Here is a 22,216-nt window from a genome sequence, read left to right as displayed (position 1 = left end):
TACTGGTAGGTTTCCAAGCAGTGACTCACATGCCCTGGGTACTTCCACTTTGCAAATTCTTTGTTTATAGCCAAAGGAGAAGATGGGAGACTGGTCAGTGGTGACCACTGGTGTGATGCAGTGAGTTTTATTGCCAGATATGGAGGTCACGTAACATCCTTGGCCGGACTCCGTCACATGACTCCAAACTAACCACAAGAAAGGACTGGAAACAAAACCACACCGAGAACCTCTTCCTCAACTCTGTACAGCTGCCCAAGCAATTTCGGGAAAGAAAGTGAACTATAAACAGTACCCATCTCTTTGTATATCTGTAAAACGATTTAAGATGTAATCTAATCAAAGAACTAGTCACCACTGTTTTTAATAAGGTTTTAATTCCATTAGTACAAAACTTAAAAAAAATTTGGGAATCAAGTCATTTTCAAGACTAAAAAAAAACATGCCTCCATGTTTGCTGACAAATTTGGAGAATAAGGCAGCTTACATTTAAATAAAAATAAAAATGCCTCTAATTACAAAGATTCCAGTTAAATGTCTTTTGGAATGATAACATATTAAATTGTACTAACATATAAAGTAAGAAAATGGTGGTTTGGCATCATTCATAAACATAAACATATTCACATTCTAAATATTCAATATACATACTTCAGGAGAAATATAGAAATCAATCCGTTTTATTACCTTTAGTCTATAGGTTTAACATTACAAATATACTCACTGAAAAAAATTAACGATATTTTAAAAAAAACGAAGTTTATGAAAATTTACAAAATACAACCAATGTATTCTGACTTGTAATCTTATCTTAAATATTTCAGCTTTATTTTTCTGACCTGGTCAGATCATTTAAAAATATTTTCACACTATTTAATTTTAGTAGTAGCAACTTACTAAGTTTATGTTATAAAAATTATCTTGCCAGTGGAATCTGTATTATAACAAGAGACTTATGGGTATAAAAAGTAAATCTCATAGCAGAAAAAAAAAATTAATATAGCAATTATCAAAATACTGAAAAAACTGTCTTATGAGGGCAGTATCCAGATCATAAAAACTTATTTCATTAAGAAAACATCTTCAAAAGGCACATTTTAATTACTGGTGTTTATTTAAAGATAGTAGCTTGAGTTTTGAATTTCCAGTCAGTTTTTCATTATCTCAATACGAGGATCATGGAGGGCTGGAGAAGGTAAGAGAACACAGGTTTCCAATGGACATCACCAGGACAGCAGTATTCTTACTCGTCACATCCACAAAGAACAAAAGAAAGATGTAGAGGAAGGGAGGACTTTTGTTCTAATTCAACCTTCAGGAAATACTTTTTACATAAAAATAACTTAGTTTAAAAGATTACAGGACAGAAAGCTTGAAAAACACAAGGCCAAGACCACAGACTGCCCAGTTTAGTCTGAGTGGTGATGTTACTTGTTTGGAGCCTAAGAAGAGAAAGAAGCTTCTGCTTGCTTCTCTGGGATCAAATCTTCATATGGAGCTCATCTCAATTTAAACTACTCAGTGAGTTAAAAGTACTACAAATTCCCAGCATGTCAGACAAATTGGTGTTCAAAATAAAATAAAAATGATATTATGGTTATCTCTGTCATGTTCCCCTTTAATTGGAGCTGATATTCTAGAGTTGACTGTAATTATAACATCAGTAATTCAAGTACTCTACAAAACTACTATTATTTTTAAGAGGTTATGTCCTAGGACCTCAAAATGCCATCCAATATACAGTTTGAGTTATGTTTTACTTTTCACTGAAGATTAATACTAATTGAAGTACTAAATTGAACCAGTACTCGGAAGTACTAACTGATTAAGTACTGATCCCATGCAAGAAACAGAAGGGATTTTTTTAATGCTATTTTGGAATTTCAGAATACTGGGGATCCATCTTCATTTCATATTATTTCCCTCAAGTCTCAATTGAGTGTTTCCATTTTTCTTTTTAAAGGTGGAAGACATCATTAGATTTTTTTTTCCTCACTGTAAACAAAATAATTGACAAAAATATTCTGAAGTATGAAAAAAATGGTTATCAGTTACTTATACAAAATATAATTTTCTGGTCCCTAATAATGGTCACGTTAGGAGTATTTATTCAAGTTCTAAAATAGCAGCTTTTTAAATTAAGGCAACATTGCTTTATTCTTACCTATTTCTTATTAACTACTCTATTATAGCTCATAAGAGCACTTTTATCCTCAAAAGCTTTTTATAATGTAAGAAGAATTAACATGACCATTCTTGTCAATGTTTAAAAAGTATATAAAAAGTTACTGTATTCAAAGTCAACAAACACCTTATTTTTCTGTTTGGAATTCAAGAGTAATTATACTCATTTTAGAATGTGTAAACTATGAAATTACCTTAAACTAACATCAACAACATAAAATACAATTTTTCTACAAAAATATGATATAAGAAATATATCACTTCTTCCCTGAAATAGAAATTTAATATTTGGACAAAAAACTGTAAACTCTGATTACATTCAAAAGATAGCCTTTTAGAAACTTATATTATTTGAGGCTCTGGCAGCTGGAGCTCTTACCAGCAGATTTATGTGACAGTATGTTTTAACCACACAAGGCCAAACAGTTGTTTCCCTCACAGCTGCTACCAGGAGGAAAAAAATGGCTTCCTGCAGTGGACAGTCTGGGTGAATGAATTGCTGAGCTGGATGATCCGACCCTGCCCTCCACCCTGACTGCGCTCCACAACCACACAAGGCATCTGCACCAGCTGGACAGGAGTCTTCCTGTCTCTCAGTGCCTGAGTGAGGTTTAAGATCTGTGGAAGGAAGAAAGTTTTCATCAGCTCAGAAAAGGTAAAGGCCTCAGTTCACTGATATTATTTTAACTATTCATAACTACAGCTTTTATTTCATCCATTTATGCCCAACAGAGACGGTGATGAGGAGTACCTGCTATCAATACAAATATGTGGAGTTATGTATGCTTGTACATACACATCCATATATACAAACAAATGCACAAGATTAGAATTAAAAAATTTTTGCCAACCGACAACTCTGAAATATTCTAGAATGCATCTACATGCAGAAGAATTGAATCAGAAATGGAATAAAGTGAATGGTTCCACATACATACTGGTCAATGGTTCCATTGACACTGGTCCTAAACAGACACTGGTCTAAATAGTCTCGTTTTTACTAAATACTTGCCTTACCCACTCACTCAACAAATTTATTGCATGTTCACTGGGATTATTAATAGGACCTAGTATGAAGGCATTTCTTTTAAAATTTGACTAATAATGTTTATTAAGTTAAAACTTTTGAATTTTACATTAAATAGCAGTAGGGTCATGATCAATCTCAAGAAGAGCATTCATTTCCTATTCTGCCTGTGCCTATCTGAAACACTGGACCTCAGAAATACTAATTTACTTGAAATATATTTTTGCACATTATTTGAAAAAAAAAAGGCAGAAATGATGAACAACTACTCCAAGCCCTTCCATGTGGAATCTAAGGCCCTCCAAAATCTGACTCTCTAGCCTGCTTCTCCAACCATTTCACTTACTATTTAAAACTTATGACTCCAACAAAGCCCTGTATAAGCACAACAGTACACCAATAGGCATGCAAACTAATAACCTGTCCTCTTTCCTAGCCCCGGGCCTCATCAGAGCAAGGGCTCCAGGACAGAAGGAACTTGGTTTTACTCACTGCTTTCTCTCAATCACTAGAACAGTTTCTGGCACTGGTTCTGTCAATAAGCAATTGATGAATAAATACAATAGTTATTTAATTATATCCATTTGTTAATGTTGCATAATAAATAGTGCAAAAATAGACTTGTCTTCTTGGTCACAGGTCTGCAGCAGCTACCTTAAATGAAATGCATCTTTTAGAAAGAAAAAATTAATTAGTAAGTCACTGAATGACCATGTTCGCACTATAGTTTATTTTTATTTCAAGTCTTTCTTTTGGAATCTAAATACTAGTAGTAGAGTAGAAGAAGCAGAGTCACCTGTAGGTCAGCCTAGCCTTCAGGTTCATACCAGAAGATGCAATTAATACCCTGTGTTTCTAATTAAAGGAGCTGAAAAGGAATGAGAGGATTGAGTTACAACTAGTACTTTTATGTCCCAAGTAGTGCTCGTCCTTGTTGACATGACTATTTACTGATTGCTCTAGCCAAACATGTTCTCTGAGGAAAATCATCCACAGGGAACAGAACTTGCTATTGAAATATTCAAGCAAGTGGATTTGAGAAGGAGAAAGATACTAATACTCAGGAAAACAGTTATTAAAGTGAGGACAAGAATTAGCAGTAGCAGTAAACTGACTAACCAAATAATACACAACAAAGTAAAAAAAAAAATCTAATATGGAAATATGGGGAAAAAAAGAGTAATGAAATCAACTTTATTTCTAATCATCTGAACTATTTTGGTTCAGAATAAAGGACAGTACTGAGAGTTGTCTCTGCGTCACAATGGAGGAAAAAAGTTGACTACTGTTTCAGAGAGAGCTATTTTCAATGAACAAGATCTTTAAAAAGTAACCTACCTGACCCCTCATCACAGACATCTGCTTTTCAAAAGTGGCTTTGTCAAAATTCCTGTCCATCTATCACAAACAGAAAAGGAAACATTATTATAAAAATCAAGCTCTTTGAAAAAAACACTTGAAAACAAATGAACTCAACTTAGCACAGGAGATCATTGCAAAGCATTCCTAACAGAAAAAGTTACACAAAAAGATTATTTTTACTTGATGCATTTTTGTGTACCTCTAGAATGACAATAAATACTCTTACACTCCAACTTGTTCCAGAAAGTATTTAAAATGACTTTCTAGCCAACAGCTTTAGGCTCTTTTTAAGAGAATTAAATAATAACAGATCACCAAACATTTCTTAAAATTCACAGAGTAATTTTGTAAAAGTTCAACTTTTGAAGAAAACAACTTCCCGAATTATAATGTAGTCGCATTTCAAAGAATACTCAAAGTTTAACTTCACAAATTTATGCTCCTATAAAGAAAAATGCTAACTCCTTTCTGTTATGTCAGGTTCTACTGCAAGCAGTGATATCAGAAGCAGTAAACTGCAAATTAGCTCTATTAGGAAAAACTCTTTTAAGATTTATTTCATTTTCTGAAATAGTTAAAACTAAAAATCTATTTACCTTAAAAAGTTCACAAAGATCTTCACATAAATCTTGCACAAAGTTCATGTCTGAAATATATGGCAGAACCAAGTTTTTTATTTCTTCAGAAAAAGGAACTTTTGCTTGAGGAAGCCAAGCCCAGTGAAATGGATCTAAAAAAAAAAGTATTCTTATCAGTGAGGGGAAATGGTTTATTTAGACTCACATTTATTCTGTATTTTTCTCTATAATTCCTGGGTTAACAAAAAAGACAGGAGAAGTTATTGGATCACTTATTCTTTGCCATTTAAGTTATTCAAATTTCTAAGTTTAGATGGTTAATTCAGATGGTTTCCTTGGTGGCTCAGAAGGTAAAGAATCTGCCTGCAATGCGGGAGACCCAGATTTGATCCCTGGGTCAAAAAGACCCCCTGGAGAAGAGAATGGCAACCTACTCCAGTATTCTTGCCTGGAGAATTCCATGGACAGAGGAGTCTGGCAGGCTCCAGTCCATGCAGTCGCAAAAAGTTGGACAGGACTGAGCAACTAACACTTTCACTTTCAGATGGTAAAGCACAGTAAGGTATTTACCTGAGCTGGTTAGGTTTCTGAGTTTTAAACAGGAAAATAGTAAGTTTTGATAATGAGTATATCTCCAACAGCCCTATATCATATCTGAATGTCTGGCTGCTGTGTTTGGAAATTGAGCGGTACCTATAATTTGTTCACAACCCCAGATATCATGGCTGAGGTCTCCCTGCAGTTTCAGCCACAAATGGTCAGGAACTGATGACTCATTGGTATGTGTATATGTGTCTGTGCTTAAAATTTTAAATCACTTGTAGGTCAATAGGTGGGCTTCCCTGATAGCTCAGTTGGTAAAGAATCCGCCTGCAATGCAGGAGACCCCAATTCAATTCCTGGGTTGGGAAGATCTGCTGGAGAAGGGATAGGCTACCCACTCCAGTATTCTTGGGCTTCCCTTGTGGCTCAGCTGGTAAAGAATCTGCCTGCAATGAGGGAGACCTGGGTTTGACCCCTGGGTTGGGAAGATCTCCTGGAAGAGGGAAAGGCTACACCCACTCTAGTATTCTTCTGGCCTGGAGAATTCCATGGACTGTATAGTCCATGGGGTGGCAAAGAGTCGGACACAACTGAGCAACTTTCACTTTCAGGTCATTAGGTAAGCCACTTTGAGAGAGCAAAGATTCATGATTTGGGGCTAACTCTAGTTCTCACCCAAGAAGACCATTAAATATACACAGTGTCAGGACTAGAAAGATTCGTAAAGTAGTGAGATAATCTAGATAAAGGGTGCATATTCAGATTCTTACAAGAAAAGGTAAGGTTTATGACAGTATGATCCCGTACAGAACTACAGTTCATTCAAGGAGAATCTCTAGCTCTTACCACTCAGAAAGCCCCGAGGAAAAAAACTTTGCCTTTAGAGTCATTTCTTCTGAATTCTCCTTTACCTATCTCTTTGAATACTATGGAAAGTACAGTCCATTCCAAAGAAAGCCTTCCCCTGACCAATTATGTAAAAGAAAAGCTCTGATTCTCTGCCTGTCTCTAATTCCAATCCCTGCCCCTCAACTTCTTCTATCACCATTCACACTCTCCCCTAAGGCCACCAGTCATCTCCTAAGGCTCTTTCCAAAAGTCCGTGTGCAGTCCTCATGCTACTTCGAGCGTCTTTGCAGCAAGCAGCACTGTTCTCTATTGTCTCCCTCTGTGAAATGCTCCCCTATGTGGTTTTTGGTGCTACCACTGTCTCAAACTTTACCTTCTGTCTTTTAAGCCATTTCTCTTTTGCTGGCTTTTTTTTCCCGGTTTCAACACCACCATTGCCAGACTCTACACTTCGTCTTTTCTCTCCTTCACTTACTAAACATTCATGAAATGTCTATTGAGTACCTACATATCTCACATTGCCCCAGTGATGGCATTTGTTCACCATGATTTTCCCAGGTGCAACACCACCATGGCTTCCACTTACCAAGGTGACAGTTTAAAAATGACATCCTCAATACCAGTATTCCAACCTAGGGAGGAATCCAGATCTCCCGCATTGCAGACAGATTCTTTACTGACTGAGCTACCAGGGAAGCCCAAGAATACTGGAGTGGGAAGCCTATCCCTTCTCTAGGAGATCTTCCTGACCCAGGAATCAAACTGGAGTCTCCTGCATTGCAGGCAGATTCTTTACCAGCTGAGCTACCAGAGGAGCCCCACCAAACATTCATGAAATGTTTATTGAGTATCTATGTATCTCACATTGCCCTAGTGATGGCATTTGTTCACTATGGTTTTCCCAGGTGATAGCAACACTGCCATGGCTTCCACTTACCAAAGTAACAGTTTAAAAAAATTACATCCTCAATACCAATTACTCTTTCAAGTTCTAGATCCTTATTTTTTGGTGTTTGTGTTTGGTAAAATTTTCCAGGTGTATTGCAGGCATCTTAAACTTGACACCATTAAAAGGCAATTTATATATAGATTCCAAACCATTAGAGGTAAAAAAAAAAAAGAACAAAGACATCTTAAGTCAGTTCAACCAAAGATAGGAAAGGAAAAAAAGAAAAAAATTGAAATTCATGGTAAATAGGAAAAAAAAAGATGGTAGGAAAAGTTCAAACACATCAGGAGTTTATTGAGACAAATTACAGAGTTAAGTGTAGCTATTAAAAGGATCTCAGATTAGGCAAAAAATCTTCAGCTAGGAGCTATTTCTATGTCATGTACTTAAAACAAAATGATGGAACTTGAAAATAAAAGTATAGAATAATACAGGTAAATACTAGTAAAAAGAAATGAGGCATAGCAATATTACAACAGACAAAATAAGAAATGCGAAAAACACTGTGAGGGATAAAGAGGGATATATTTTACACTAACAAAAAGAACAAGTCACCCCAGCAAGATAAAACACTGGGACTCTGAGTGTGAAATACAAAGCAAAAAGTGCATAGAAATACAAAAAGAAATTGACAAAATCGCAATCACAGTGAACTCTGTCTCTCAAAAATTAGCAGATTAAGCGGTTAAAAAATGGGTCAAGAATATGATTTGACTACCAAGTTTTCATTAGAAGACAGACTTGGTGCTCAACCACATTCTTCTCAAAAATAATCCTTTAAATTGGCCATAGATCAAGTTAGCAAAGAATGACTAACAAATTTCAAATTTGGAAAGCTATCAAATTTATTTTACAAGGCTAACACAAGCCAAGAAATCAAAATCAGACATAGTCACTCAAAAATAAGGAATGAACCATGGCAAGGCTCACAGAGTGTGTTACACATCTTTGCATCCCAAGTGCCTAGAACTGAGCCCGAATGACTGTAATAGACCCAGCTTTTCCTCTGCTATTTTGATATGCATAAATTTCATTCCCATCCTATTCTGAAAAAGGGGTCACACAGAGTCGGACACGACTGAAGTGACTTAGCAGCTTAGCAGCAGCAGAGATTCTATAAAAATTTCTAAATACTCACATGCTCTCCACTCATCAGGATGTTTAAAAGGAAAAGCTAGACCGTTATCAATTGCAGCTATTTTAATAAGTGTTTCTTTATCATCAGTCCATTTTGTATCCTAAAAGGGAGAAAATAATTGATAAAACAATTTACATGCATATTTCCAAAAGAAAAATGTATAATAATTATTGAGCTTTAAAGACATTTTATCTGAAGAGTCTATAAAAATAAAGTTACCAAAAAGTACCAATTTACCATTTAAGGGAAGACAGGGTCTTAAGAACCAGTAAAAACTTCATAATCACTACTTTTTAAATTTGCTATTACAAAGTTATACAGTAATAGTTTCATTCTTTTCATCTTTGGGGAAGTAGGCTTGACATTATTAAGACTTCAGAATGTGTAGTTCTGTATAACAGGCTCTAGGTTCATCCACCTCACTGCAACTGACTCAAATCCGTTCCTTTTTATGCCAAGTAATATTCCATTGTATTACACACACCACATCTTCTTTATTGGCTCACCTATTTATGGACATCTAGGTTGCTTCCATGTCCTGGCTATTGTTAAATAGTGCTGCAATGAACCCTGGGGAACATGTGTCTTTTAGAATTGTGGTTTTTCTCAGGGTATATGCCCAGTAGTGGGACAGCTGGGTTATATGGTAGTTTTGTATAGAGTGAGGTAAGTCAGAAAGAGAAAAACAAATATATTAACGCATATATATGAAATCTAGAAAAATGGTACTGATGAACCCATTTGCAGTGAGGAATGGAGATGCAGATGTAGAGAAAGGACTTATGGACACAGCTGGGTAAGGAAAGGGCGGGATGAACTGAGAAGGTAGCACTGACATGTATACACTATTATGTGTAAAATAGAAAACTAGAGGAAAGTTGCTATATAACACAGGAAGTCCAGCCTGGTGCTCTGTAATGACCTAGAGGTGAGATGCAGGGGAGGGGAGCGAGGCTCAAGAGGGAAAGGATATACATATAATTATGATTGATTTGCGTTGTTGCATTGCAGAAACCAACACAACATTGTAAAGCAACATCCCTCCAATTAAAAAATTTTTTGAAAATAAATGTTATGACCATGTATACCAAAAAATGTTAATTATGTGATGGGACGGAGGTGTTAGCTAACCATACTGTGATGGTCATTTCACAATATATACTTATATCAAATCATCATATTATACACCTTAAAACTGCATGCATGTCAATAATACCTCAATAAAGTTGGGGAGAAAAATAAATAAAATGTGTAGTTCTGGATAATTTACTGTTAGATGTGTTGCTTAAATGGATGTGTGTGTGTTAGTTTCTCAGTTGTGTCTGACTCTGTGACCCCCATGGACTGTAACCTGCCAGGTTCCTTTGTCCATGGGATTCTCCAGACAAGAATACAGGAGTGGGTTGCCATTTCCTTCCCTAGGGGATCTTCCCTACCCAGGGATCAAACCTGGGTCTCCGGCATTGGCAGGCTGATTCCTTCCTGACTGAGCCACCAGGGCGTAAATGTATGGCATTTGCAAAATACTGGTATGTTTAAGATAATGATTTACCTTACTAAAATAAAGTCTTTCCTAGGGTCTCATAGAAATAATTAGTTCAAATACAAAATGTTTCTAAATAAAACTCTCCAACGACCATGGCTAAATGTAATAAGGTCCAGTAGAAGGAACCTCAAGATACTCTTGATTACAGAATGTAGGCCATTTCTAACTTCTTCATTCTCCTGTAATGGAAATGCAAGCCTCAGACGCAAGAAAGTTTTCATGTTGAAGAGTACTTCTTATTATCTAAAAATAGACATTGTCATTATTAAGTGGTCTAGATTTTAAAAAGGTGAAAAAGATAATTTTTAAATTAAAAGTATTAGAGTGAAGGTACAGGTGATACATGCCAGAGTTGTTTCTGTTAGTTTATATCAAATATCTTATCTCAATGAGAATGCACAAAATACTTCAGAGCAAAAGAATAAGGTTTTCAGTAAAATCCAGTTGCTTTAGATATACCAATAAAATATATTTAGAAACTATTATAAGCATGTATATTTTTATACATGTATTTTTAAACCCATTTCTGCTATAACTGTCATTTATTTTTATTTCTATTTTTTCTATTTACAACTTCATTGAGGTATAATATACACACAATAAACTTTGCACATTAAAGTGTACAAGTTGATAAGCACTGAAAGATATGAAACCACCCAGATGTTTCCCTGTGTCCTTTAGTAGTCTCCTCCCTCCCTCTATCCCACCCCAGGCAAGCATCGTCTGCTTTCTGTCCCTAGGGATTAGTTTACACTTTCTAGATCTTTATATAAAAGGAATCAGACAGTATCTTCCCTTTTGTTTAGCTTCTTTCACTCAGCAGGGTATTGAGATTCATCCACATTATTGCGTGTATCAAGGGTGTTCTTTCTTTATTGCTGAGTACTTTGAATATGTAATTTCAAAATTCTTTGATGAACTATGAAAACTACAAACTTTTTAAAGTGATGTAACAGCTTTAAATAATCAGAGTCAGTGCAGTTCAGTTCAGTCATTCAGTTGTGTCTGACTCTCTGCAATCCCATGGACTGCATGCAGCACGCCAGGCCTCCCTGTCCATCACCAACTCCCGGAGTTTACTCAAACTCGTGTCCACTGAGTTGGTGATGCCATCCAACCATCTCATCCTCTGTTGTCCCCTTCTCCTCCCAACTTCAATCTTTCTCAGCATCAGGGTCTTTTCAAATGAGTCAGCTCTGCAAATCAGGTGGCCAAAGTATTGGAGTTTCAGCTTTAGCATCAGTTCCTCCAAAGAACACCCAGGACTGATCTCCTTTAGGATGGACTGGTTGGATCTCCTTGCAGTCCAAGGGACTCTCAAGAGTCTTCTCCAACACCACAGTTCAAAAGCATCAATTCTTCAGTGCTCAGCTTTCTTTATACTCCAACTCTCACATCCATATATGACTACTGGAAAAACCATAGCTTTGACTAGATGGACCTTTATTGGCAAAGTAATGTCTCTGCTTTTTTTTTTTTTGTAAATATTTTGATATTATTTAATATGTAACCCATATTAATGTCATTCATTTACAATTTCTCTAGCCATCTATGATACAGTTGACCCTCAAGGATAGACTGATGTTTCTCTTTGACTTTATTATGAAAAATGTACAGTATATAATTAACCATATACTCACCACCTAGATATGCTGTTTAGGTTGGTCATAACTTATCTTCCAAGGAGCAAGTGTCTTTTAATTTCATGGCTGCAGTCACTATCTGCAGTGATTTTGGAGCCCCCCAAAATAAAGTCTGACACTGTTTCCCTTGTTTCCCCATCTATTTGCCATGAAGTGATGGGACCGGATGCCATGATCTTAGTTTTCTGCATGTTGAGCTTTAAGCCAACTTTTTCACTCTCTTCTTTCACTTTCATCAAGAAGCTCTTTAGTTCTTCTTCATTTTCTGCCATAAAGGTGGTGTCATCTGCATATCTGAGGTTATTGATATTTCTCCCGGCAATCTTGATTCCAGCTTGTGCTTCTTCCAGCCCAGTGTTTCTCATGATACACTCTGCATATAAGTTAAATAAGCAGGGTGACAATATGTAGCCTTGACGTACTCCTTTCCCGATTTGGAACCAGTCTGTTGTTTCATGTCCAGTTCTATCTGTTGCTTCCTGACCTGCGTACAGATTTCTCAAGAGCCAGGTCAGGTGGTCTGGTATTCTCATCTCTTTCAGAATTTTCTACAGTTTGCTGTGATCCACACAGTCAAAGGCTTTGGCATAGTCAATAAAGCAGAAGTAGATGTATTTCTGGAGCTCTCTTGCTTTTTTGATGATTCAGTGGATGTTGGCAATTTGATCGCTGCTTCCTCTGCCTTTTCTAAATCCAGCTTGAACATATGGAAGTTCACAGTTCATATACTGTTGAGGCCTGGCTTGGGGAATTTTGAGCATTACTTTACTAGCGTGTGAGATGAGTGCAACTGTGTGGTAGTTTGATCATTCTTTGGCATTGCCTTTCTTTGGGACTGGAATGAAAACTGACCTTTTCCACTAAAAAGAATATCAGTACTGAGCTGATGTTATTCTTCTATATTAATACAACATACAAAATAAAATTGCACAGAGATTTCAAAAACAGAACAAAAAATGCAACATAAGCAGGCAAAGGAAAGAAATAAGATGATAAAAACAGAAAAAGGAGATAAAAACCAAGGATCAAGGTGAAGGAAATGAGGAAGTGATGAAGAATAACTTCAAGGAATTTTTAATAGACACTAATAGTGTGTTTATATATGCATATATATTAAAATTCCCTCACCGTAATTTCATCTTCATGTGTCTGCTTTTCACATCTGATTAACCAGTTATCATTTCCCCTGTCTTTCAAAACAAATGAAAAATCTATTACTTCATTTTTTATAGATATCATAGCTTAATATCAAGCAGAAAAATCTTGTCACCTCTTTGATTTTGAGACCTTCATTTGTTATCTGTAGCATATTAACACATTAAAGGCTTCAATTTAATACATACAAACTAAAAATACTCATAAATGTTAGTTAACATTTATTGTTTACTCTGTGCCAGACATTGTTAAGTGCTTAACATGTATTAACTCATCAAATTCTTACAAAAACTCTGTGAAGTAGGTACAATTACTGTCAAGAACTTTTAAGTCAGCATTATTAGAAAGGATAATTTCTCTTCACCTTAGGGAGAAGAACTATCTACCCCCGTTTCCAAGCAAATTTCTGGATGGGCTCTTACCTAATGTCACAACAAGAGGACTCTAGACACAAATTTTTTAAAAAACTGGAATAGAGTTGATTTATTGAATACAACATTGTGTTAGTTTCAGGTGTACAGCAAAGTGATTCAGGTAAATATACAATTTATCAGATTATTTTCCATTATAGTTATTACAAGATATTGAATATAATTTCCTATGCTATACCATCTCCTTGTTGCTTATTTACGTATAGCAGTTTGTACCTGTTAATCCCATACTCCTAATTTGCCCCTCCTTCCTTCCTTCTCCCCTTGGGTAACTGCAAGTTTCTTTCCTACGGCTGCAAGTCTGTTTCTGTTTTGTGTGCAGATTCATTGGTATTACTTTAGATTCCACATATAATTGACCGTATAATTTTTGTCTTTCTCAGACTGATTTACTTCTCTAACATTTTCTAGGTCCATCACATTGCTGCAAATGGCAATATTTCATTCTTTTTTGTGATTGAGTACTATATTCCATTGGACGCTACACTAATTTTACCATTAATTTAAGACCGCATGATTTCAAGAGGTGAATGTAAAAAGGTATATAATGTTTTTTCAGAAACTAGTATAAATGAGCAAAAATTCTGAACTAGAGTTTTCAAGCTTCAGAGTACATCAGAATTACCTGGTGGGTGGTACTTTGGTCACTTCAGCCATGTCCAACTCTCTGTGACCCTATGAACTGTAGCCTGCCAGGCTCCTCTGTCCATAGGATCTTCCAGGCAAGAATACTGGAGTGGGTTGCCATTTCCTTCTCCAGGGGATCTTCCTGACTCAGACTGAACCTGGGTCTCCTGCACTGCGGGCAGATTCTTCACTGACTGAGCTACCAGGGAAGCCCCATAAGACCTGTTAAAACACTAACTGCTGGATCTACATTCAGTAGACTGGGATGGGTTCCCAGAAGATGCATTTGGGCCCACATAACACTGATCCTAAAACAGACCAGGGAACCACATTTGGGAATCACTGCTTCAAGTTATCAACAACGTCACTGCTCCCTGCCAGCACAGAAAAAATTAAGAGTGTGTTGTATTTACAGACTGTACTAACAGTCATCTAATGTCAAAATAAGCATCTAAAACAACTTACACAATCAAGTTTTAATTATTCATATTATGCAGATAACATCTCTAATTTCCAGCAGGCTTTGTACTGCTGCCAAGCAACTCCACCTGAGGGACAGGTACTCACCACTATCACTGGGGCAGGAGTCCGCCCTGAGTCAGAATCTCCAGTATGAGGTTAATTCTGCCTGGGAGAGTCAGCACTACATTTCTGCTTTCCAAGGCAGGCAAAGAAAAAAGACTTTGCCTTTTTCAAAAAGTAGCCTTAAGACTACTGCAGCAAAACTTTACATCTTTGACTTGGATAAACAAGAGTTGAATACAGTTTGAAAGTTAAGAAGATGTGAGTAAACAAATGAGAGAACTTCAATACCTGTATTTCTGATGATGTAATCCAAAACAACTAATCTTTCAAACTGTGACTGAAACTGTTTTCTAATATTCTCAGGCAAAGGGTCAGCTTCAAATTTCCTAAGCCAATATTCAGCCTCCTTGTAACCTTCAACAAATAACTGAAAGGAACCAATCTATAATTTTAAGAATTATAGTTAGAAAAGAAAATACAAGAACAAAGGAATTACTTTTAAAATTTCTCAGCAGTACTGTCATAAAATACTTTATATAAACACAATAAGAAAAACTGAAATTAACACTAATTTACATAAGCCACATTTATCAAGAAAACTATTCTTATACATTAATTTAAAATAATCACATAAAGAATACATAGCAAATAAAGAATGATCAATCCTAGACTTTTAAGGAGCATAGAAGCTATTTTAGGATAATTGAAAAATAAAATACACACATGTACCCAAGGTAATATTCTCAACGAGAATGCTATTTTCTAAAAATATTTATTAAAATGAATTCAATTATGAAGAGCAAACCTGTACCTCTCTTGGCTATTTAATAATAATGTAATTTTATCTTACTGGAAAAATACATTAAAATTCTTTTTTACAAGAGAAAATAACCTTATTTTTTAAAATGAATGAATTATTTGACTATGCAGCTTAAAGATCCTATAATAAATTTTAAATAATTAATCATAACCTCTACAGTGGTTTTTAAAAAAGTCCTTTCCTTGAAGATATGTCATAATTATAAGGTTTCGTATCACTAAAATTACGAGCTGTTAACATTAAACAATTTTTTTAAAGAAGGAAATACAAATTTAAAAGCATAGAACACATAGATAATGGTAACCTAGCTGGCCTCCTTTGCCCATGGGATTCTCCAGGCAAGAATACTGGAGTGGGTTGCCATCTCCTCCTCCAGGGCATCTTCCCTACTGAGGGATCGAACCCAGGCCTCCTGCCTTGCAGGCAGGTTCTTTACTGCCTGAGCCATCAGGGAAGCTGGCTTCATAAATACAAGCAAATCACTACAAAGAAAATCTATCTCAGGAATTCCCTGGCAGTCCAGTGGTTAGGACTACATGCTTTCACCGCTGAGGGGCTGGGGGTTCGATCCCCGGTTGGGGAATTAAAATCCTACAAGCTGGATGGTGATGCCAACAATAAACATCTCTTACCACTTTATGTGACTTGTTGCCGGCATGAAATTTTAATGATTTCCTAAATGTTTTCTCTAAAGCACTCATAATGAGGTGTTAGTAGTCATAAATAGGGAAATTATTTCAGCATATGCAAGGAGTAACAAGCCTTGTCAATGTTTTCAAAATTTCCTGCTTACTTGGAGTACAATAATAAAGACAAGTTAACCATGTAGTTCTTACTCTAATTCTTTTATATAAATAAATGCATAGCAACAACAAGACAAAAAAATTGCAGATTAAATATATTAAAAAAAATAATAATAAGTCTAGTGCTTTTTTTAGAATGCTCTTCCCATAACCTTCACTACCCTTGCTGAGCTAGTTGCTAATCATCCCTTAGGTTTATTTAAAACCTATGATAAGGAAAAAACAAAATTTAATATGTAGTGAGTAAACCTGGTTACTACCATTTACTATGTGCCAAGGACTATACCAAGCACCTGAAATAAACTTTATCACTTTATTCTCACAACCCTAGTAGTTTCTGTCATCCTCGATTTATAGAAACTGGAGCTTGGAATTTAAGAGACTCGCCCAAGGTCTCAGAGCTAACTGGTGAAGAGGCTTGGAGTACAGTCTGGGTCTAATTCTAGGCCTATACTTTCAGCTGTAACTTTATAAAGCCTTAGGTGCAATCTCCTCTTGGAAATTCTCCAGCTCTCCAAACTGGATTAAATATCCCTCCTCTACTCACTCTAAGCTCTCTGCACTTAATCATCATTAACACCTTTATTATATTGTGTTGAGACTGCTTGTTACTACAAGCCCTTGAAGATGACAAAACCGTTTTTACTAATATATCCACAGCCGACAGCACAGAGCCTACAGAGCTCTGGTGATATGTGATGAAGTTTGTTGAAGTTTGTGTGTGCTTCGCTGTGTCTGACTCTTTGTGACCCCATGGACTGTAGTCTGCCAGGCTCCTCTGTCCATGGGATTCTCCAGGCAAGAATACTGGAGTGGGTTGCCATTTCCTTCTCCAGGGGATCTTCCTGACCCAAGGATTGAACCCGTGTCTCTTGGACTTCCTGCACTGGCAGGCAGATTCTTTACTGTGCCATCTGGGAAGCCCAATATATGATGAATTGCCCGCCCTCCGTTGCGCCCCCACCCTTCCCAAAGCTCATCACAGTAACTTACCTTAGGAGGAAGTCCTATCCGATGAAATTTTCTACCTACTTTTGGCACTTTTTCTAAAGCATACTTTTTGCCTCTAGATTTTGCACGGTCAATTGCACTGTAGTTAAATGTCTCACTGACAAGCCAAACCACCTAGAAATGTACAGTTTAGAGAAATGGCTATTAGAATTTGCATTGTAGTATGTCTATTCACATACACCATGGAACTCACACTAATGCTACAAATGAGTGAAGTTTAATGCTATACTAAATGCCCCTGAGAATCTAAAACAGAAAAGCTAAGAGACTTTGCAAAGTTAGTTAAATGGCACATATGTATTTCTTTCTGAGAGAGGCAGCCTAAAATTGGCCAGTGGAAGAAAGAAGTATGTAGAATTAGGAAGGAAGATTTAGAGAAATTTAAGTAAAAATGTATAAAGGCCAAAGAGACAAAGACAGGAATCTTCTGAGTATGTTAGTTATCTCTATCTTCAACAGAATTTCTAGATCACTGATTTTTTTCAGCTTTCTAAATGCTGGTTCTTTCTCTTCTTTTTGTCAGCATCATCTCAGCTCACGTGAGAAAGAGATATTCCCTTGGATATTCTGTGCGTCTACACTCATTGGAAAAGATCCTGATGCTGGGAAAGATTGAAGGCAGTAGAAGAAGGCAACAACAGAGGATAGATGGTTGGATGGCATCACTGACTCGATGGACATGAGTTTGAGCAAGCTCCAGGAGTCGGTGATGCACAGGGAGGCCTGGCATGCTGGAGTCCATGGGGTCACAAACAGTCAGACACGACTGAGTGACTGAACCAACTGACTGACACCAGAATCAATTTACTAGTCATATGTGACTCTGGATTACCAACCACGATTTTAGATTCTGTATACTATAAGTCACTACAGATGGTGACTGCAGCCATGAAATTAAAAGACGCTTACTCCTTGGAAGGAAAGTTATGACCAACCTAGATAGCATATTCAAAAGCAGAGACATTACTTTGCCAACAAAGGTTTGTCTAGTCAAGGCTATGGTTTTTCCTGTGGTCATGTATGGATGTGAGAGTTGGACTGTGAAGAAGGCTGAGCGCCGAAGAATTGATACTTTTGAACTGTGGTGTTGTAGAAGACTCTTGAGAGTCCCTTGGACTGCAAGGAGATCCAACCAGTCCATTCTGAAGGAGATCAGCCCTGGGATTTCTTTGGAAGGAATGATGCTAAAGCTGAAACTCCAGTACTTTGGCCACCTCATGCGAAGAGTTGACTCATTGGAAAAGACTCTGATGCTGGGAGGGATTGGGGGCAAGAGGAGAAGGGGACGACAGAGGATGAGATGGCTGGATGGCATCACTGACTTGATGGACATGAGTCTCAGTGAACTCCGGGAGTTGGTGTTGGACAGGGAGGCCTGGCATGCTGCGATTCATGGGGTCGCAAAGAGTCAGACACGACTGAGCGACTGATCTGATCTGATACCAGAAGTACATGATAGAAAGAATGTCTCCTTTACCCTTGTTTTTGGTACAATGCCCAGATGAAGCTTTTCATCCACAAGGTAGGCACCAGCTTCGGAAAGGTATCCCTGGTTAGGAAGCAGGCAGCCCCTGCCAAAGCAGCAAGGGCAGCAGACCTTGTGAACGTATTTGGTCCATTTCGGATTCAGGTGACCGTAAGGCTCTTCTGATTTGGGTTTAAACACACCAATAATTTTCTATATAGGAAGAAAGTAAACACTTTGTTAGACTTTTAACATAGGGAGATGATAATCCATAACATACATTCTGGTCTTTTTCTACTCTTCCCACCACAGATTTGGGCATAACCCTTAATAATTAAGAGTTTTAATTCTAGTCACAGTTTTACAAGCATTCTTATTCAACAATCTAAAATCAATAATCTTTTGAGATAGTGGTTTTCAAACTGTGCTCTGAGAAACCCTAGAGAAGGTGAGAGGAGAGGGCTCTGAGACCCCATCCTCTGGTTTCACCCATTTTACATAATGGATGCCCTAGTTAAAAAAGAGTTCTGCTGATTTTATTATTTATTTATTTTTTTGCTGATTTTAAAATGTTTGAAAATCAGTGACCTAGGTCAAACAGTGTTATTATTCAATATCTATTAAATATTCAAATTTTATGCTTATTCATTATCTACTTTCCCAGTAGGTGTGCATTCTAAAAGGGCAGGGACTTTCTCTGTGAGGGCTGTATTACCAGTACTCAGAACAGTACCTGGCATATAGTAGGCATTCAAGCGTTTGTTAAATGAATAAATCCAATGACAAAAAGCCATCTCTAAGATACAAAGGAAATGATAGGCTATAGTGACATCTATGCTGCCAGATTCTCCTACTTTTTTCAATTTTTTTTATGAACCAATTTTGAATAAATTCTCTCCTCTTAAAAAAACTGCTTATGGATGTCTAAAAGTCTTTCCCCACCAAGCATATATATCCTGTTAGAACTGTCTTTATTATTGGTCTGATAAAATATATTCATATTAAATTTAGAAGCTGAATTATCCTTAGATAAGAAATAAAAAATCTTATTATAAGTATATAATTGTTTTATAATGCAGTAAAGTCTCAGTCACTAATAAAGAAGTCAACAAGAACAAATCAAGAAATCAAGCTTGGAATAAAGATTGAGACATTGACACTACCTACATATATATATATATAAAAATCTCAAAAAGACTGTTATAAAAAATTTAACTTCAGTCTTTGAAAAAACATTTGGGTAGAATTATAATCTGTTTCTCCTCCTGAATAAAGAACTGCTGGCTATGCATCATTCAGAAAGCTTTTAGAAATGATAATACAGATTTTTGAAAAATTCTAAACTGAGTTGAACAAAGTCCATATCAGGTTCTCTTTTCTGCCGAAGGATTATTCTTTGGTTCATTTCATTTTGTCACATTCCAATGCCTTCAAACTTCAAACTGCCCAGGGTCCTTCTCTGGTATAATAATGCTGGAAAAAATATTCTGAGGGTAAAAGAAAACTCTGCTTAGTTACTGCAGAGGATGAGATGGTTAGATAGCACTCAACTCAATGGACATGAATTTGAGCAAACTCCAGGAGATAGTGGAGGAAAGATGAGCCTGGCGTGCTGCAGTCCATGGACTCGCAGAGTCAGACACGACTTAGCAACTAAACAACAACAAGGACTTGTGAATATAAACCCCACAAATCCACAGCTGAATGTTGAGTATTCAATAAATACTTGAAGCCAAGTATTAAAATAATAAAACGGAAATTGTACAAACAGCTCTAGTTTTAAACAAGAGAGTGCTTTAGTTAAAAATAAACTGACCTTTATTTCTGAAAAGAGGGTGCAACCAGATTTATTAGGAAAATATCTTCAGAAACTCACAATGACTTCACATTTAAATTAGTGTTTTCCAAAAGGTCTGTTATATATAGTACGTCTATGAAATTCTCACCCTCTTAGGATCCTTCACAAAGTAACTTCCACTTGAACCTTGAGAGATTCTTTCTGGATAAACTTCAAATTCTATTGCTTGCTCCGCTTTCAATATAACATCGGCAAATTCTGGATCATCCAAAAATGTGTTCATTTCTGAAGAATCAACAATTATTACATTAAGAAAAACATTACTACAGAATGCCAAAAAAGAAGAAAGACCAGCTATGAGAATAGCTGACAACATATGAGCTCACAACATGGACCTGTAATACTAGATTAGGTTACATTTAGGCACAGAAAAATGTAGACTTCCCTGGTGGCTCAGACGGGAAAGAATCCACCTGCAATGCGGGAGACCCGGGTTCAGTCCTTGGGATGGGAAGATCCCCTGGAAAAGAGAACGGCTACCCACTCCAGTATTCCGGCCAGGACAGAGGAGCCTAGAGGGCTACAGTCCATAGAGTCACAAAGAGTTGGACACGACTGAGTGACTAAACACTTTTATTTTTTTTTTCCATGGAGTACTTCGATGTCTTTTTTTTTTTTTTTTTTTCTTTTTTAACCCCACTTTAAGTATCAAGTTAAGACACAAGGAAAACAGTATTTCCTATGCTGAAAAAAAATCACACAAATTCCGTGTGTTAACTTTAACTCCTCCCTCCCAGTGATTTTGTTCTTCATCCAACCTCAGCCTGCACTAGCAGTCATTCCTCAGATATATCATCACCAATACCTACAACCGCATCACACTTAGCATTTCAGTCATCTTCTATTTTCCTAGTTCACTGCCTCTGGCTCCCTGAGTACAAAAATTCTTCCATCCCACTAGAACCTTTAAAGCACTGATCTACCAAATACTGTTCAAGGGTCTTCACCTGCTTTGTGTCCCTCCTTGGCTAGCATAAATTATGGTTCATCATCACTAAAATCACTCTCTTCTTCCCACTCCTCATCATAGTTACCTGTAAAATCTCAATCCTGGTTACATCCAACTGTCTACTGACTATGCCTGTGCCTGGACAGCTGAACTTGCCAAACACAACGCCTGGTGTCTCCCCTTTAAAAAAAAAAACCCACAAACCTCAGCTGGACTCTTCATGTTGTCTGGGGAGCATACTACATTCCTGTTAAAGACTGAATGCTTGTGTTCCTCTGAAATACATCGAGGCCTTATTCCCCAGTGTGATCATATATGGAGGGGGACTTAGGGGGAAGTAATTAGGCTTAGATGAGGCCATGAGGGTGGGGATCCCACAACAGAGTTAGGCCATGTGAGGACCCAGGGAGAAGGCTGCCATCTGCAAGCCAAGAAGTGAGCCCTTGCCAAGAACCTGATCATGCTGACACCCTGATTTTGGACTTCCCAACCTCCAGAACTGAGCAATAAAGTCTGTTGTTCAAAAGCCACGTAGGCTAGGGTATTTTATCATAACATCCCAAACTAGGACAACTTCCCTGATACACAGACTCTCCCACTCTTCTGGACAACTATCTCATACACTCTCCTCTCTTCATATTCCCAACAAACTCTTTCATCTCAGCAGATGATCTAGTTTCCTATTTGAAGAAGAAAACAGAAGCAAACAGGAAAAATGATCATCCGCCCTCAGCATCATATTTACCCCTTCAC

The 22,216-nt window shown here is 37.0% G+C and overlaps 1 protein-coding gene across 3 annotated transcripts in view; it reads right to left on the bottom strand.

The window, feature by feature from the left end:
* Positions 1 to 358: 358 nt before the first annotated feature.
* Positions 359 to 22,216, bottom strand: part of PI4K2B (phosphatidylinositol 4-kinase type 2 beta) — a 36,190-nt gene continuing 14,332 nt past the window's right edge. For 2 of the 3 annotated variants that reach the window (XM_027544199.1, XM_027544200.1), the window contains 9 exons: positions 20,603 to 20,739; positions 18,669 to 18,869; positions 17,174 to 17,305; positions 14,846 to 14,999; positions 12,948 to 13,009; positions 8,631 to 8,730; positions 5,170 to 5,303; positions 4,550 to 4,609; positions 359 to 2,802 (listed from right to left, as the gene is read on the bottom strand). In XM_027544199.1, the coding sequence (XP_027400000.1) occupies positions 2,629 to 2,802; positions 4,550 to 4,609; positions 5,170 to 5,303; positions 8,631 to 8,730; positions 12,948 to 13,009; positions 14,846 to 14,999; positions 17,174 to 17,305; positions 18,669 to 18,869; positions 20,603 to 20,739 (1,154 nt within the window). In that variant the 3' untranslated portion in view covers positions 359 to 2,628. The remainder of the gene's footprint in view (positions 2,803 to 4,549; positions 4,610 to 5,169; positions 5,304 to 8,630; positions 8,731 to 12,947; positions 13,010 to 14,845; positions 15,000 to 17,173; positions 17,306 to 18,668; positions 18,870 to 20,602; positions 20,740 to 22,216) is intronic. The other variant, XM_027544201.1, reaches the window with a different exon arrangement.

This window comes from Bos indicus x Bos taurus, chromosome 6 (genome assembly GCF_003369695.1).
Source record: "Bos indicus x Bos taurus breed Angus x Brahman F1 hybrid chromosome 6, Bos_hybrid_MaternalHap_v2.0, whole genome shotgun sequence".
NCBI lineage: Eukaryota > Metazoa > Chordata > Mammalia > Artiodactyla > Bovidae > Bos > Bos indicus x Bos taurus.
The sequence above is the reverse complement of the archived record's forward strand: the minus strand, read 5'-3'. Positions and strand labels throughout refer to the sequence as shown.